Below are 18,696 nucleotides of genomic sequence, written 5' to 3'. Positions count from 1 at the left end.
ATATGTGAATTATATTTTTGTGCATCACAAGGGAAGAGTAGCCTCCTGACAGTAGAAATTACATGAGAAGGTCTAACAAAGCACCAGGCTGGGTGCCTTGTCCTAGAAGTGCTCCCAGTTTGTGACAGAAAACCTCTCCTTTACCTCTCCAGGATACCCAAACTCACAGCCAAAGAGGACCAGTCCCAAGACACTGCTGCATTCACCCACAGCACACTCATCCACAGACATCCACATTATCCAGAGAGCACAGAGCAAGCTGAAAGCTGTGGCTGCTCTGAGACCCAGCCTGGGTTCAGAAGGCTGACACAAAAAGGAGCAAGAGCCTTCTTAGATGTGCCTACAGGATCCCAAGCAATTCACTTCAAAGCCTTGGCATTTCCGCTAGACCAGTTTGCTATTTTGTTATACAGGTGGTGAGTTGCAGATCCCACTTTTTGAATTCTTGTTTCAAAAAGCGACATGACATCCAAGATCCTAGGAACTACTTTCAGTGCAGCAGTGTCGCAGCGTCTAGCCAGGAAGAGAGATCTATTAGACATGTAGACAGTGTCTGAAAACAGCCCCAACCTCCTCCAGGCCTCTGTGATCAGCAGGTAACATCGCAGCCCCTTTGGAACTTGAAACAAAACATAAAGTCTCTTTTATTTCCCTTCAGAGTTTTATTTAGCAAAACACAACCATTTCAGCCCTGCCAAGTGCACAGCCTGACCTGACGGCCACCTGGGGAGGCACACACTGAAAGCAGGGCTGGTTCTGCCTTTTTAGTTCAAATTCTTGCTCTTGGCTGTGAAAGACAACACAAGAAGCCGTCAGGGGAGCAAGCACAGGTGAAAGGTGGGCCCTGCTCAAGGCACCTTTCGCTTCCATCAAATCAATCCAACCCACACAGCCTGAGCTTGCTTCACATGGCTCAGAGCTTGGCTGATATCAACCTGACCAGCACACACAGCTGATGGGGCATCCTGGCTCTACTTGCCCCTCGAATGCTGTATCCACAGGAAAAAAAAGGAAAAAAAAAGAAAAAATAATGCAGTTAATAAAACAAACCCTGACTTGCGCAAAATAAAAAGGGTAAAGGACAATCAGCCTTTATTTCCACAGGCAGGTGAGGTTGAGAAAGTCTGGCCCTTTGTGCACTCTTCATGGTAGCCCTCTGGCAGGTAAAAAAAAAAATAAAAATCCCTTCAGAAGCCTTGGGGGCCCGTTCTCACCTCTCCTGCCCTGCGATTCCCTGAGCCAAGTGCCAACTCTGCTGAGTTGGGGTGACCAGAAGCAGCTGTGGTGCCCCTCATGGGGCTGTGAAGTCTAGGACGTGCAGGGCTGATGCCAGGGCAGCGTACAGATGGGTGGTACTGAAACGGAGGCAGTACACTGGGCTGCTGGTGGGTGAAGACAGGTGAAAGCTCTGCAAGAAAATAGGAGAATAAAACTTTCAAAGAAGAGTTACAGACCCAAAGGCTGAGGAGCCTGAGCAAAGCAGGATTTTCCTTGCGTACAGGCTAGGTTCCCCATGGTGGGCTCAGCCCAAATACAGCCCAGCAGCCCCTTCTCTTTCCTTCCAAAGAGATAAAGGCACTGGGCTGCCAGAGAACAACTCAGAAGCTTCACTGCTGCCTGGCCTCTGGCCCGTCCTCACCTGCAAGCACCGCGTCTGCCGCTTGTCCCAGAGGCGCACCACACCATAGTAAGAAGACCCACTGGCAATCATATGGTTCTTATCGCTCCTTACACAGTACAGGGCGCTGTCATGGGGCTCTTCCCACTCCTGGACACACTTCCTGCAAGGGCAATGCAGACCTGAGCAGGGCTGAGCCTCCACAGCTGGAACTGAGGCTCAATTTGCCTGATGGAGCTAAATGAGCTGCAGGTAAGCCCCCAGAGAGCTGCACAAGAAGAGCTCAGAAGCCTCACGCAGGCCCCAGATGCCAGCAGGGCAGGCTCACCTGGTGCTGGTCCGTATGTCCCAGTAGCGGATGTAGGTGTCATACCCACAAGAAAGGAGAAGGGAGGGTGTTTCGTAAAAGACATCAAGGACTCCAGCTCCACGGTGGAAGTCGGTCCCTAAACAGGTCAACAGCTGACCACTGCAATGAAACATAACACGGCAAGAGTTATTCAGAGCAAAGCACCCTTCCAGTTCAGCCGGCCAGAGCAGAGGTGGTGTCACAGAAGTCTCCTAGATCTCATTTCTGTGATTTAACAGAATGTAAAAGCCCGCATAGTTTTCCCTTTCCTCCCCCAGTTTCTGCTACTGGTTGGGCCACTAACTGTCATGGAGGGTGACCAGCAAGAGTCACAGCTGTAAAGCTGTGCCAAGAAACAGGCACAGCTAATCCCTATCATGTTCCTTGGTAGAAGTGACCGGTACTCAGAATCATGGGGCTTCCCCTCCATGGGAGACAATTCCCAACTTCACAGAATCACAGAATTACTTAAGCCGAAAAAGACAGATCATCAAGTCCAGCCTATGACCCAACACCACCACATCAGCTAGACCATGGCACCAGGTGGCACATCCAGCCTCTCCTTAAACACCTCCAGGGACAGTGACTCCATCACTTCCCTGGGCAGTGCATCCCAGTGCCTGAGCACCCTCTCTGTGAGGAAGTGTTTCCTGATATCTAACCTAAACCTTCTCTGATGCAGTTTCAGGCCATGCCCTCTCGTCCTGTCAGTAGTTGCCTGGGAGAAGAGCTTGACGCCCACCTTACTACACCTCCGTTCAGGTAGTTGCAGAGAGCGATAAGGTGCCCCGGGGTCTCCTCCGGGCTAAACAACCCCAGCTCCCTCAGCCTCTCCTTATAAGACTTTCCTGACGCAGCCTGCTATGGCTGCTCTCCTCAACCCACTCCAGTTACATTGCATACTGCAAATACCATATCTGGGGCTGAACATGACAGGTCAAGAGGTGGCCTCAGGGCTGATCTGAAGATGACTTTCCAAAGGCTAACTTTTAATTTAATTTTTTTTTTACTCCCTCCTCCTTTTTAATTCCTTGCTTGCTGTGAAAAAGCAAAAGCATGATCTCCGTGGAGCTCTAAGCCAGACACTTTGTGGCCATGTCACTCTGCTGCTTGTTCATGTGCAGAACCAGCAGCTCACCAAGGTGGACAGTGCCTAGTGAGGGCCCACACGTGCCAGACTACAAGAAAGAGCTTGGGCCCCTTCCTTGGTTCACATGAAATCACACTGGGCACATGGCACAGCCCATCCACAAGACCATTCCACTTGTCCCAGCATCCAGCAATACCCAAGCCATAGCAGACTCTTGGGAATCTCTCCGGCTGCTTGAAACGGCCACCTATAGCAAACCCTCCTCTTCTTCCTCCTCCCACACCCTCTAAATAAAAAATGCTGGACACAATAAACCTTGAAGCACCTGCTTTTCAAACCCTGCTGCATGGCCACCCCTCTCCAATAGACTCTTGGATCTCAGGACAATGAAGCGGTCCTGAAAGCCGACAGCACAGATCCCGCAGTGGGGTCACTCCCAGCATCTCCCCCCATTATTTTGTTACTTTCTGCTCCTTGATCCAGCATCACACAGTTCTGAGGCACATCGCCAAATGCCTTAATTCTGTCTGTAATCTGGGCTAAAGCCCTCGTCGGGGGATAAAGACCACACAAAAGGAGAAATAGAGTCCCAGGAGATGTTAAAACAAGTAAACACCTTTGTGTCAGGAGAGAGAAATCGCTGATAAAGCAGATTAGCACCTCGAGCCCTGGTGTCCCCAGATCAGAAGGCGAGCCCTGGCCGATCTTTGCAGCCAGCACGCTTCTATGATCACAGAGCTGGCGGCATGCTGGGGCCAGCCTGTTTCCCCACAGTCACTCTCCAAAGAGCAGATTATGTAGAATAACAATTTCTTTGTGGCTGTGTAATTCCCTCCGTGACCGTGGCTGTGGGCAGCTACATTGGCCCTTGATGCCAGGGCCCTAGCAACCATTTAGAGAGGCCAACCAGCCCTAGCGATGGCCCCCCCGTGCAAACCTCTTGGACAAGCTTTAACATCAAGTGCATGAATTAATCCCCCCCAACACGAATCCAGGGGTGCTGGCTTATTGGACTTTGTGTTTCTCCAGGCAAGGGATCGAGGGGATTCCAGGCTTCATCCCTTTGCAACCTTCTCACAATACATTAACCCTTGGAAGGTTACTTGCAAACCAACCCATCAGCAACTCTGCACCTGTGTGCAGGTCGAGAGGTTGAAGCAATCACAGTCTCAGCACAGGGAGCAAGAGCTGTGAGGTTTGACTGGGGCAGATGGGTCCTCAGATCCACTGAGAAGTGAGACATGGATGGATATCTTTGAGCCCTGGCACTCTCCTGCCCCTCCAAGCACACAGTTCTCCTCCATCTGCTGTCCTACAAAGCCAGCAGGACAGATGGACATGCACGCAACCCTTCTCAAGGCTTCCACAAAACCTTCCTCATCCTATGAGTTATACGCATGGCCCAGAGTTGAAAGACATACAACAGAGGTTTGAAGAGGAGTCAACTGCTCTCCCAAACCAGAGCCCCTGTACTACATGTGAGATGCATAAGGGCCCAGACTGCCAAACCTGCAGAGTCTCTGCCAATTGCTCAGGTAGTGAGTAATGCACAGGAGACAAGCTATATCAGCAAGACCGAGGCAGCTTGGACCCCTCTCTCCCCTCTTCCCCATGGTACTGCTTTTTGTTTTGTTTTGGTTTGGTTTTGGTGTGTGTGTGTGTGTGTTCCACAAGATAGCCCCTCATAGCTTTGAGCACATGGCACTTTGGGAGAGGAAATCAGGACGGGCAGCTGCACATGGGCCATGCAGCCTAGCAGCACATCTGCAGAGTATCTCCTACTAGCTAGCTTAAACCTGTTTGAGTTATTTCCCCTCCACCATTATCCCTGCTGACACATCTTTAATATGTAAAGGACTAAGTGAGCTCAGGGAGAGAGGTGCATTGTGCTGAGAAAAGGTAGCAGGATGTGGGGGATGTCCCTGCCCATGGCAAAGGGGTTGGAACTAGATGATCTTTAAGGTCCCTTCCAACCCTGACAATTCTATGATTCTGTGAAACAGAGGCACATCCAGAGATCTTTTACTCACTGGGACCAGCCCTCTTCCTCCTCTCAGATGACTGAAATGGGCCACAGCAGATCTCCTCACAACCTCCTGCCTCGAAACAAGCACTCATCACACCCAGAGAGCGCCTGCCCACACTAAAGCTTTCTTCCACTCCCAGACCAGACTTCAGTGTGCAGTGCTGCAGGATGGTGATCATTTTTAATGGCAGCCTGGTGATGTGCCCAAGTGAAAATTTTCAGCATCAAAGGGACAGGGGCAGGAGAAACCAGAGAGTCAGGATTCCTGCTTTCAGAGCTTCCTGTGCAGCACCAAGCATCATCCAGGTGCCTCACTCCCAGGGTTTCTCCACATCTTCACACCTCACTGCAGTGGTACCCAAGCACCCCTGCAGTCACACCTGCTTTCCTCCCTCCGCTTCCCTTTCCAGTCAAGACAACAAAAAAGAATAAAAAAAAATCACCCCCAAAAAACAGGGAAAAAAGGGATTTGCTTTTCTCTGTAGGCAGGAAAGGAGCACAAACACTTGCAAGTTACTGCAGCAAAGCAAATCTTGCTTTGCTGGTTTGATAATCAGTTCCGTTCTCTTGCCCCAAGAATAGGTCAACTAAAGCAGCTTTCAGCTGGGAGGTCCAGCCCCTGCACACAGCCACAGCCCTTCAGCAGTTTACAGAAACAACACATTCGTTGCTACAGTGAAGCACTTATAATCTGACACCAGGGGAAAAATCATACTGTGCTGTACACTGAGCACACAAACCAGAAGACCTAAGTGTTCTGGCATGGGTATGTTTAAATTGATAAAGATGCAGAACATGATTAATATTTCCCTTATTTTTCAGCAGATTATGGTGTCTCTGGACCATCTAGCACTGCATCAGGCTAACTCCATATCTCTGCAGCATACACATCCAGGCTGAGTTCATGCTGGGAAGGGAACTCTCTGCTACCACAACACTCCCAGCCTTGGGATCACAAGTTGGTGCCTACAGGTTGTCCAGCCATCATTACGCCAGCTGCTTCCTGCCCTCAAACCCCAGTCTCCAACAGCTTCCACTTTGCTGGAGCAAAACCCACAGCTAACACTTAACAAGCCATAAAGGATCAAGAAAGCCCATCAAAGGGCAACAGAAAAGCAGCAGATACACCAGCACATCACTGATGGTTTTCTAACAGCTTAAACGAGCAGAAGATATCTACTCAACGAGGGATAGAAAAAGATGTGATAGCTATCTTGAACCTTGTTTCTCAGCAGCTTGCAGAGACCATCAGCCCAACATAACAGAAAAGAGCCTTCACCTTTCCTTTGTGGGCCCTCTTTCACGCTCTGCACCCAGAGGCCAGGGTAACTTGTCCTTGTTACACACTCTCAAGAGTAGTCAACAAGTGAAGACCAAGCATGGAAGGTCCACACTGCTTCTCCCTCATTCCCCAGCCCTCCAGCAGTAGAAGGTAAAGGCCGTTTCACTCCTAGGCCTTCTTCGGGCAACGCAGGCAGTCAGCTGCGTGGGCGGTAGTTTTTCTGTACTGAACAACTTGGGCCAGAAAGTCCCAGTGCTGACAGAAACAACTCTGCACCAGTGGAGTTCCGTGGAACAGAATCACAAACTGACAGTCCAGATTTCCTGGAAAGACCAGTCTAGATCCAAAGCTCTCAGCTTCAGCACCTTAACTACAACCTATCCGGGCCGATGCCGCACCTCCAGACAGGCAGGCACCTTCAGTGCCGAGCACGAAACTCACAGATATTCTCAGTTTCTCCTACTTTCTCTTAAGCATCTAGACAGACTGGAATCCAACCAAAACTCTTCTATGATTCCATAAATCACATTGGCAGTAATCTGGTAACAGCTCACAAGAAAAAGAGCCAGAGCAAATCCAGCAGCGTATTTCATCCCCAGCACAGGAAAGCTGTGTTAACAGCAGGCTCTGGACTTGCCGATAGAACAAGATGTTTAAACAAAGTCCCCATGCCTGGGAAATGTATCAGACAGATGAGCCCAAAAATGAAAGGCATTTTGTTCAGGCATTATAGAGAATCCTTTGATTCATCTCCATGAATTCCCACATTCTTCAGAAAACAAGACTTTTACTTTTAAAATAAGCTATTTGTTTGGGATTTTCATGTTTCACTCTTTTCTTTCCATGCTGGAAATGTTGTCATGAGCATTGTTATCATGATACCTCCAGAAGACAGGAACCTCCAAGCCTGAAAGCAAAGTGAACTACTGAGGAATGGCAGAAACAAGCTGGTTTCTTTTGTTTTAAGAAGCAGCTTAAGGTTCTATTCTTCCTCAACTCAGTAATATGAAGATAGAATAAGATGAGCCATGGCAAATCCCAGATGGTTTGTTTCCAGATAATCTATAGGATGCTGCTGTCACCAAGTTAAAGTCATATAAAGCCTCCTAAAGCACAGTGATTATTTGTGTGGCCATAAAAGCTCAGAATTTCCCTGAGACCTTGCTGTTAACTGGAGTCAAAAAGAAGTCTACACTTCCCTGTACCCTGCCCATTTGCTGCAGGTCTTGGCCAGCTGTCTCCAATACACGAGCTACACTCCAAAAGCTGGGATGAAACACTTTTCCCCCAACTCTCAATTTTTTATGACTATTTCACTAGAATTGTTATTATACAAATACCCAAATTCTAGGAAACTGCTGAATTCAGAACATCTTCTGAAAACAGAAGTATGTGAAACTGAGGACATACTCAATCACTCTGGAAACCTCACTCACGAGCCATGATCATCCATTAAAGAGGAGAAGCCACTGCACATCAGCAGAAGACTTCAGAAACCAAGAAAATCTCTGAACCAGTATTTTAGCCCCAATAACTACTTGGAACAAGTCAGGTGGGAAGTATGTATGATTTTTTATTTTTAAAAAAAAAAAAAACAACTGAAAGAGCACAGTTAAGTTCACAACACTGGGATATTTGAACTCAGTATCAGAAAAAGGAAATAAAACTTATTTTAAAAAAAAATTGTTCAGGATGCAGCATTTGCACAACTTCTGTCATCCAGTTTGGAGAGCATACCAAATCCAAAGGGAAAAGTTGAGCTGTCCTCTCTTCCAGGTGCTTTGCAAGAGTGACTGAGCCACCCAGGATGCAGCAGCTTATTGCAAGAAGGGGAAGGCCTGGTCACACAACATCTATAACGTACACAGGGAGAAGCATAGATCCTTGGCAAAGTTATTCTTCATAGAGTTACCCTACCCCAAGGTTACACCTGCGTTAGCCAAGGCTACTACTTCCTGCTGGGAGATGTGGATTGGTTTGGGGAATTCTGAGTGAAGACCTCCATGTGAAATGGCTCAGAGACGCTGTTTTAAGTGATTTTTCAGGAGAAATGCCTCTCTCAGCTTCCTCAGCACAGCTGAAGGGACTCCAGGCAGTAGGGGGGAAATGACACCAACGACGGTTTGAGATTGTGTTGGTGTGGAGAGACTGAAGAGGGAGTTTTGCCTTCTTTTCTTCTGCTTTCTCTGAATTGGCCCACACACGCTTTAAATGGTCCAATAAAAAGATACAATTTCTTTACCTTTCCAGCTCTGGGACCCTGTGAGTTTTTGTTGTTCGGGTTCCCGTAAGGTTAAGTTCAGAGGATAAACTGACACGCTGGGCTATGGGAAAAAGCCAGTTTCTTCAAATAAAGCCACGACGGTGCAAAAGAGACCCTGCTGGGGCTTTTATTTGGGAAAACAAACAGAAATGGCACCAAGCCCTTCTGCTTTACGAACCAATTTAACTATAAAACCAATGTTCTCCCTCTCGGGGGTGAGGAGGGGAGAAAGACAGGACATGACAATAGTCCAAAACCTTGGGTGGAAAAAAAAAAAAAAAAGATAGGACAAAAAAAGGTTGTCTGTCCCCTTTTCTTTCTTGTCCATGGCTCCTTTTCTAAGCACACGTGTGTTCTTGTAAAAACGATTAGATTGCAATTTGTATAACATGGTGACCCCCAAATTCAGACATTTAACCCCTTTTCTCTGCAAAGAATGTCAAGAATGTCTTCTCTGTCTTTCTTAGCAACGGGAGGAGTAGGGGGGAATTCTCTCAAACTGTGATTTCTGGGTGGAAGAGAAAAAGAAGGAGGCAAGGAAAAGAAACAGGGAATTCTCAAAGCCTCTCGCCTTTCGCCCCACTTGTGTGGGAACAGGCGGTTGTATTGCTCCCTTTCTGGACAGAGCTCTGCAGGTCTCCTTTAGTGGGGAGACAAAAAAGATGGAGAGTCCAAATCAAAACAAAGCCATCTGTTTAAATGAGCTACCACTAGCCAGTGGCAGAGGGGGTTCCTCATTCACTCCTTCCCATTCTTCTCTCTTGCCTCTGTTGATTCTCTCTCAACCCAGGGAAAAATAAAGATTGCTTTTGCTTTGGCTCAGAGGGATGAAACTGATTGATGCGCTTGGAGTGTCCAGCCCCCACCCACGCTCGCCGATTGTTCGGGGTCTTGTAAAGTTGTCATAAATACGTCTGAACAGGAGTGCAAAGGCCACAGCATGCCCTGGACATGCACGCACACAAAGGGCAGGAGCTGGCCTCATGCTCCTCTGTAGTGAGACAGAGCCAAGACTGCCATGGGGAAGAAAGGATTTAGGATAAGCACCTGCATATTCTTCCTCCTCCAACGATTTTAAGACAATTAGTTTAAGATGGACCAGAGTCCTCTTGACAAAAGCACAGTAGATGTCCAGCTTATTTGGGAGGGTTCAGAAAGATGATGTAAAAACCCCACCCCAGAAATCAGTAAAGAACTGCAAAGCACCAAATGGTTTTGAGAACACAGGCATACCATGGGAAAAACGTCACACAGACGAGACTGAAGCTATTTGTTACTGCCAAGAGACAGAGCTTTGAATGCAACAAAGTTTGGTAAAAGCAACAGTTGTCCAAGAGACCACCATGCAAGAGGCTCCCAGCAGCAGCAAGTTTTCTCCAGCACTAGCTCAAGTAGTTGGCCATAGGCCTGGCTGTCCTGTCTCCAACGCCACCCATCATCTCAGAGCAAGGAACTCAAACGCTGCGGCCCAGAGTTGCGGAATTGGAGTATGACTTTCTTTCTGGCCTCGTCAAGTGTTTAGTTCATGCCTGAAGGCAGAAGACCTGTTTGTTTCTAGTCCTGCTGCTCAAGTCACAGGTGTGATTGCCAGCTCCATGAAGAAGGACCTGCTTTTCTCCCTTTGCCTAGATCTACATCCAAACTCTGCATCCTACCTACCTTACTGCAGAGGGAATGGTTTCCAAGGACCAAATTAGAAATCCAAAGACAATCGCTGTGCCAAACTGATTTAATCTGAACAGGTCAAGAAAGGATTTGCCTGAAGACGAGGATTCCCTTATGACAGAGCCCAGTCTGTAACTTCATCAACTCTTTTTCCTTTGAATTTCAGGAGGAAAGCATAGCATTTGTGTTCCTATTAGCCAAAGAACATATAGATGGGAATACCCAGAACTGACGCTTTAAAAAGAGTAACCAAAGGCATCTATGGACAGGATGAAGAAACAGCATAGCAAAAAACAAGCAGAAGAGACTCAGCGAAAGAGAACAAGCAGCCATCTGAGGAAGGGCAGCTACCTGCGGATCATCCCACTGCAGTGAGTGGAAGCCGTAGAAGGCATTAATTTACCTGACATAAGCACAGCCCAAAAAGCTGTTTAGCTCACTATTTGACATATTTTGGATTGGTTATTGTGATTTAAAACTGCATTCAGCCAAGACAGAAATGCTAAGAAAGAAACCCAGGCTTGAAAGGAGAAGGTAGCCTCTGTCCCGCAAAAGAAGATACTTGGGATTCTGCATCTACAACATGGTATTAAGATTCTTCTGCCCCTCCACGTCCCATGAAACTATTATCAGTGCCAGGATAATATTTGCTATTGCTTGTCCCTCCTGCTACCAGAGACATCCACCCACTTCTCTGTGACTGGATAAATCCAGTTTAAATGCCTAGGTGAAACAGTTCCCATACATCCTGGAGTCAGTCACTTTTGCTTTCAATCTAGCAACTCCAGTTCTGAATCCATTTGTTTCCTTCACCCAACAAACTCCTTTTGCCATTAGAGGGTCTTAAACTTGTTTAAACCGTGGAGTACAAAGCTATGGAGAGAATGATTTTCTGCAAAACTTGTTTTAGAACACAACACTAAGAAGTTTGCTTGTGCATCTTGGGCCAAGCTTCTACATTAAAAGCTTTTGTTGAAAACATTTAGCAAGCTTTGCAACAAAGAACGAGACCTGCAGATTCTCATTTCATTTATCTACTTCCATATATAAAAAATCGGAGCAGGACAGGACACAAAGTGAAGAAGGACTGGATTTAAACAGGAAAGCACCAGTAGTGATCAGCTAACCGGGGTGTTCAGTGCTGTACACCGCAACTGTCAAATCACCCGTGCTGTTTAAGACCAGCACAGGCAGCCCAAGCTTTACAGCTCTCCCTCCTTGTTGACAGTTGCTCACATTCACTCACTCAATGGCTTTAAAGAGCCACCAAAGTGGATGCAGATCAACATATGCCAAAATTTGAAAGACAGCAACTAATTCTTGCCCACCCCAATGCACAGAAAGATGTAACCTAGCCATGGTCCCACAGACACACATACCAGAGATCAAGCAGCAGCAAGTTAACAAACTTCAGCCAGCAGCTTACAATGGCAACGCTCATGCTGGCTTAAGAGCACAACGCAAGAGTACTAGAGGCAAACACGGATTACTAACCTGCTCTGCAGCTGTCTGGCTATCCTCAAAGACTCCTCCCCACCCCTCTGCTGAGGGCACCAGCCACACACCTGAATCTGCCTTCTCCCCCACTCTCAAGCCACTCTTCACAAATCCTCTACCTCCCACCTCCCCAAAACTTGGAGACATCAAAGGCACCTGCATTGAACAGCGGAAGAGCTGTTCAAGGGGGTCTGATGGTCAAGAAATGCAACTCTGTATCTTTCTCTTCCACGAACTATTTTTTTTTTCCCCTCATCCCTTTGAAAAAGGTGGCAGAGATAAATGGAGAACAAAGAAACAAGAAAAAGCCACAGCTTTGGCCCGCACCCTGCCTATTACTTAAGGGGGAAGGAACTCTTCCGAAAGAGGAGGAAAAAAATGTGCTCAGACACAATGGCTCAAAAGGCCAGGCAGCAAACCGGGCCACTTTGTACTGCTAACAAGGGAAACCTAATTACAGGAAGAGGGCAAAGAGGGACAGATAAAAGGGATACAAAATTTCAACATCTGTTGCCATAAAGGGATAAGAAGTGGGGAAACGCAAAGTGTCAGTTTGGTGTCAGTGACGGCGTAAAGCCACTTTCAAAGGGCTCAGGAGAGAGAGAAAAACCGAACAAGAAATTAGAGGGTTCTTAAAAAAAAAAAAACCACCACCAAAAAAACTCCACTCTGCCAAAAATGCTTTCAAAAGGGCGGAGGAGATGGATAAAGACTGTATATTTAAAAGGTAGAGGATCTGAGGTGGCTTGCAGGACACAGCTAACTTCAGCTCAGTTTTCACAACAGCTCCCATGCCCTGAATCTCTCACGTGTCACGGGAAAAGACAATGTAGAATCTGTGCATTCCAAGTGTTTACAGCTACTACTGATGAGGACTACCACGCCAAAGACAACTCTGCTCCGTTTTAAGTATCAGACTTGGCAGAATAGCTCTACGAGTTGCTGCAAAGCAAACCCTGGAGTACCCTACCTTATGGAGAAGCATCCTTGAGGCAGGGGCATTTGTCACCTAAAAACCTGCAGACCCCCACGACAGGCTGGGGGGCAACAGTTTTGCACAGGCAAACAACAAATGCCAGCCTTGGAGCTGTTCCCAGTGATGTATCACCCTCAACTCCCAAGAAGTTTAAAGTCCAAAAGGAGGTAAGAGGTGGAAAGAGCAAGAAAGAGTAGAAAGAAGAACAGGATCTGAATAAGGTGGTTTTGTTGGTTTTTTTCTCTTGCTTATCACTAACTGGCTGTTCTGCTGAGCCACGCACTAGCACTGGCAGATGAGACAAGAAGGTCTGAGCACAGAAAGGCAAAAGGGAGCAGAGGTACCTGAGTTACAAGACAAGGGACTTGAAAGAGGCCAAGGAGTCATCAAGGCCTGATACTTGATGCACGGACACAGCTTAGTATCCAGTCCCCATAATGCTAATCACTCTCCTTTCCTGTGCAGACCTCTAAACAACTAAGTTATTCACAGATGCTGTCCACACTTATTCCTAGATCCTGAGTGGTAGTAAGTGCACAGTAACTTCCCCATATGTATAAGCAATCAGATGGCACAATGTAGCATCTGTGGGATAAGCTATGTCCTCCAGAGGTGCAGCTAGCCACCTTCAAAAGCATAAGGAAAAAAAAAAAACCAAAACCCCACATCCTTCATTACAGGAGAAAGGGCCAGGTGTAGCAGCAGCTGGAATTTCAGCCATCAGAGATGGTTTCTTGGCATTACACGGTCATTGCCCTGCTTTAGACTCCCCTTGACAATTGCTTGTTGCTGCCTGTTGTGACTTTGATCCAGCACCATCATCTTCTCAGCAGAGTCAGAAATGAAAGACAGTTGTGGGCGTGGGATGTAGCAGAGGAGTTTCTTTTCCCCACTAAAAATTTCCTCACTGTCAAACCCAACCAAGCCCTTTTCAAAGCCCAGAACATATTTCCAGGTGAAAACACCTTCTTGGAGGGATGAGAGTGGCAGCCCCAGGGTCAGGGAACAGTGAAGGTCACAAATACGAAAACATACCATGACCAACAGCTACAAGCAACAGCCAAGGACTTATCTGGCCTGGAACTAAGAAGATCAGTACACAAAAGGTTATTTAAGCTTTAAATCCTTTTGTAGCATGTTCCAGCTCTCAGCTGTTGGGGAAAAAGACCACCTACCCCAAGGGAAGAGAATGCCACAGAAACTGCTGCAATGTTACTTACACATACCTTCACACAGAAAAAACCAAACAGCTAAGTGAACTAACTGGTCTTGGACAGGACTAAACATCTAAGTGGTGCTAAGGATCTTGCAATTTTGAAGAATATATCTTACGCATGACTCTACCCTGCTTCACTCTTTTGACAGAAAAGTTGCCTGGATTCTGCTCTTAATGTTCTTGTCACGTTCAGCCTCTACAGGTCAAACTCTGGCCCTTTGTGGACACAAGGATGAGGCAAGCAGAAAATTCAAGGGGCCTGGCTCTGTCTGCCAGACGGTAACAGGACACACTGGGCACAGGAGGAGCTTTTCAGTCCTGAACAGCTCTAAGATTTTGAGTTTCCATGCCACGCTCCCAATTCTGGAGTCTGACCAGGGACACAACACACAAGCCTCAAAGGAATAAGGAGCGCTTCCCTACAAGATTACTCCTGGGAACCACTGGAACCTTTGAAAATTAATCCAAAACTCTGCTTGGAAGAAGAACAGTTTATGCAGAAGTCAAGACCTGGAAGGACAGCTCTGTACTCCTTTCACTATAAATGATCACATCAAGCTTCACGTGCTACTTTCCTGACTGTGCTCCCTGCTCAGTCTCCTGCCCTGCATGTACGGATGAGACTCCCAGCTTACACACAGGTGCCTGGAGAGTAAAAGACCCAGTGGCATGGTGCATTCCAGCTGTGACAGGTGAAAAGGGAAGAATTAGTTTAACACTCCAGCCATTGCAACAGAGGCCCAGTGGCCTAGGTTGCCTTGGCTTTTTTATGTGCCTGTCACTCAGGCTTTGACATTATTGAAAGATCAAACTCCGTTGTGCCTGTTCATTACCTTAATCCTATTTTCTACACAGCTTTATTATCTCTTCAGGCTTCCTTGGGAAAGGCTGTCAGAGAGGCTGGGGCAGGGGGAGAGGGTTGCCTATCTCCTCACCTCAGTCAGATGCCTCTATTCAAGAACAGCCAGAAGACTTGATGGGCAGGGGTATCACAGCACAGTCTGCATCCTTCTAGGGTACTCCAAAAGCACCACTGGATGAGGTCACCAAGAAATCTGCACCATAGCTGAATGCACTGGTGCTGTCTTACCTTTGTGGAATTCCTTTGTGGAATGCATCCTTTGCAAAGTCTTTTATTTTTGTAACTTCAGAGAAAAACAAACTGGTTTATATCTGTATTTGATGCAGTTGACTCAGACTATCTAAACTATAGACTAGAAGGCAACTGGCCTCAGACACTGGTCTCAGGCATCCACACTAATCCCCATCTACCTCCTTTCCCCAAATACAGCTATGCTGATATCCTTGCTGATATCCTCAGGCCACTGCCTTGCTCTCTCCCCTATCAGAGCCCACCAGCTCCCCTCAATCCTGACGGCACTCCTTTGATAATCTGTGCTGTGCCCCTCCTACCCAGAGCATACCGGTCCTGGAAAGCTGAGCTGCCATTGAATAATCCTGCCAAATATTTGCTACCTGTCCATCACTACACAAAGACCCCCAGGCTGAGAGTTTCAAATTTGTCAGCCGTTGAGTTTCACATCAGGATCTGAGCCCAACGCTTCCCTAGTTGCTAAGGTCAGCACCTTCACCAAACAGGAACTACTCAATGGCCCAAATCAGAGGCCACAGCAATTAACCTCCTCAATGCTTATTAAGACAGAGAGAAGACAACACGCCTAAGCCACTTCCATAGATAATCTCTTGCCATCCCTCACCTCCTTGAGCTACCAGAAACACCAGCCAGCACAAGATGACTGTAGCCTGCATTTGCTTCTGGCTTCTGAGCACCACAGACAAGTCAGGGAATGGGAAGATGCAGATCACCTTCCTCACCCTCAGGCTTCCTCACTCCCAGAGTGAGACAGATGAAAATGAAGGTGTAATGGACATATTCTGACTTTACATGGGTAATGGGAAGAAACCAGGATGGCTGTGGCATCAACTAGAAAAGCTGGGAAGAAAAAAATCAAGCTGCTCCCTAATGAACCAGGATCACCGCCCACATACATCTTTCCACTCCAGGTTATTCTGTCCCATATTTCATGTTTGAACACTCCTTGCCTACACAGACTAAAATAATTATTTTATGGCATCTCCAGTATTGCATTTCTTATTGTTACTCACTTTAATTGTCAGGTGCCTCCTTGTAACGTGAAAGCTTACTCACCTCTCAAGGTCCCAGATTCTCAGAGGTGAGGTATGTCCACAGCAGGCTGTTCCCGTCACAAATGAGCTGTTTAAAAAAACCAAGAAAACAAAGAAAACCACTTACTAATCCTCATGTTTTGAAGAAACAGTGCATGAGCAAGACAGAGAAAGCAGGCTACAAGAGAGAGACTTTGAACTCTCGTTCATGACTATTTCACAAGGGGTAGGCAGCAGTAAGGGGAGAGGTGCTCCAGAGCCCTCAATAGCTGAGCTTCCCAGATGCAGCAGGTCACAACTGCAGAGCACTGGTAGGACATAAAGATGTATTTGCATATGCAAAGGGAAAACCTAAAATAGGAGCAGTTGTGAATCGCAATGACATTTTAAAAACAGTTAGCACAGTACTCAGCATGTTTCATACACAGTGCTGTAAGCTGCAGAAAGACCTCATGGAAAATTCCCTGTTACTTCCTACTTCATGTCGTGCTTCTGTTTGCTGGCAGCTTCTGAGCACAATCACAAATTGGCTGCAGCACCACAGGCCTAACAAATCACAGACTAGAGGGGTCTGGTCCAGCCTGCTCAAAGCAGGGCCAATTCCAAAGCTGGATCAGGTTGCCCTCCCCAGTGTTCATGTTCTCTCTATCAGAGGTAGCACAGCTCTCCTGCAGAAATATTTGTCTCAGTTCACACTCTCCAGTAGGGTCCATTCCAAAGTCTCCTTGGTGATGCTATGTCCCTGGCTGCACTTGCCAGCTCCAGAGGTCGCCTAACAGCCACTGGCCTCCAACTAGTTGATAAGACAGGAACTTAAAACCAAGCAGCAGGAACATCAGTGCTGTTGGTCTCCACACCACACTGCTCATTTTGTGCCATTTTCCTATCCTTAATCCTAGTAAGAGAAAGCAGATCATACAAAGATTTCTAAGTAAGCTATAAATGACTGCTCAAAAAGCCACATTTATTGCAGCTACTGAGAATAAAATGTCAAAACTATGTTTAAGTCATTGCAATAAGGATAGCACAAATGCAGGAAACAGAGCCTGCTTTAAATAAAAGCTGGCTCTATGCTTTGCCTAAACATCTTTCGCAGCATGACACGGGGCTGGCAGCTGAAAGAGGAAAGCAAAATAAGGAAACAATGTCATGTCGGCAAAAATAGCAGTTTTTAAAAATTTCTTTGATCCTCAAAAACATTCTTTCTTTGGAAGTCAGAAGGCGTCCTCAAGCCTCCACTGTACCAAGAAGGGATTCTTGCAGCCTCCTTGACTTCTGCGAGAAGCACTATTGCTGGTGTTAGAAGGCAGCCAGCAGCAAAGCGCTGAACACACACTCAACTTAGTCAAAGCTAGAGAAGAGCCATGTGGAAGCTGGGACACAGTCAGGACTCCTACTCGTAGCCCTATGGTTTAGCTGAGCAATTGGTTTCTCCAAATCATAAGGCCAAAGAAGTATTCCCAATACGCTCTGCAGAAGAGGCAAGTAGACAACATCAAGCCATCTCAAAGAGCTACATTGCCAAGGCCCTCTTTTTTGACTGGCTTTGTCTCTCCTACCCAAACTCACATATCGGGCTGTTCACAAGCCCTGTGACCCTTCGCTGCCCTTTAGGGCTAGACAAGGCCTTCAGCACCAGAGCTATTTCAAAGTCTCCCCAACCAAGCTGTCTTACAGGCAAAATCCCAGGCCCATTCACTGGTAGTGCACATGCAATTGGCCCAACGCACCTGTAGCAAAGGGCTCTCTGCACAGGTGCTGCAGGGTGCACATACTACTCTTCATGCAAGTCCCTGACCAAAGTATGAAAGTCTAAGGAAAATCCAATTCCTCTTGTGCAGCAGCTACGAGGACCAATTAAGAAAGCGTGCAGCATTTGGAAACAGGGTTTCTGCTCAATAACTGCCTTCTCTCCACCATACCGCAGCATAAGAGCGAACATTTCGCTTTTGCCAGCATCTCCTACCTCAGGGAAACACAAGCAGAAGACACCCATTCTGACACTCATCGGTGAAACTCCATGTCTGGAAAGCAGCACTTTGGTCAGGGAGTCCCTCAGCTACAAAGCTAGGTGTTGGCTTCTGTCCCTCCCTCCCCAAACATAATCCATTAATAACTACTAAAGCCAATTACCGTGGTTAGAAACATAATAGCAGTCAGGGAGTCAGTCAAGCAGGCAATTGGGTGCTTAAGATTTTTCTTTTGGGGGACAAACTACCTCTGTCCCAGCAGAGAACGCCCTCACGTGGGAGATGGGCCCCTTTGTGCAGAAGGTATGTACAAAGCTTTGATAGTTGCCACAGGTCTAAATTAGCATGGAGGCATATCAACAGGGAGAAAAAGGTGGGAGGAGCAGCTAGGTCTAATCCCTGCTCATGCTGTCAGCTCTGGACTTCAGCTTTCCCTCCTCAGTCCTTACCCCCCACCTCCCCCCCCCAAAAAAAAGGAAAAAAGAAAAATAGCATTAGATTAAGAGATTTCTCTCCAGCATCGCATACAGGCCTCAGGGCCACAAACAAGTCTCTTCTGGGTAAAGCTGACTCCATTCAGTCAACAGGAATTTTGT

At 47.0% G+C, this 18,696-nt stretch overlaps 1 protein-coding gene across 1 annotated transcript; it reads right to left on the bottom strand.

Moving 5' to 3' along the window:
* Positions 1 to 935: 935 nt before the first annotated feature.
* Positions 936 to 16,252, bottom strand: LOC104277256 (F-box/WD repeat-containing protein 4-like; the record flags this gene model as incomplete). The annotated part of the gene is made up of 4 exons (XM_009873841.1): positions 936 to 1,408; positions 1,640 to 1,781; positions 1,947 to 2,087; positions 16,153 to 16,252. Coding segments are annotated over 4 exons (500 nt in total), but the record flags the coding sequence as incomplete, so codon positions are not given.
* Positions 16,253 to 18,696: the final 2,444 nt, after the last annotated feature.

The sequence above is a fragment of the Apaloderma vittatum genome, unplaced genomic scaffold, assembly GCF_000703405.1.
Source record: "Apaloderma vittatum isolate BGI_N311 unplaced genomic scaffold, ASM70340v1 scaffold11437, whole genome shotgun sequence".
NCBI classification, from domain to species: domain Eukaryota; kingdom Metazoa; phylum Chordata; class Aves; order Trogoniformes; family Trogonidae; genus Apaloderma; species Apaloderma vittatum.
This window is presented reverse-complemented; position numbering and strand designations above follow the sequence as displayed.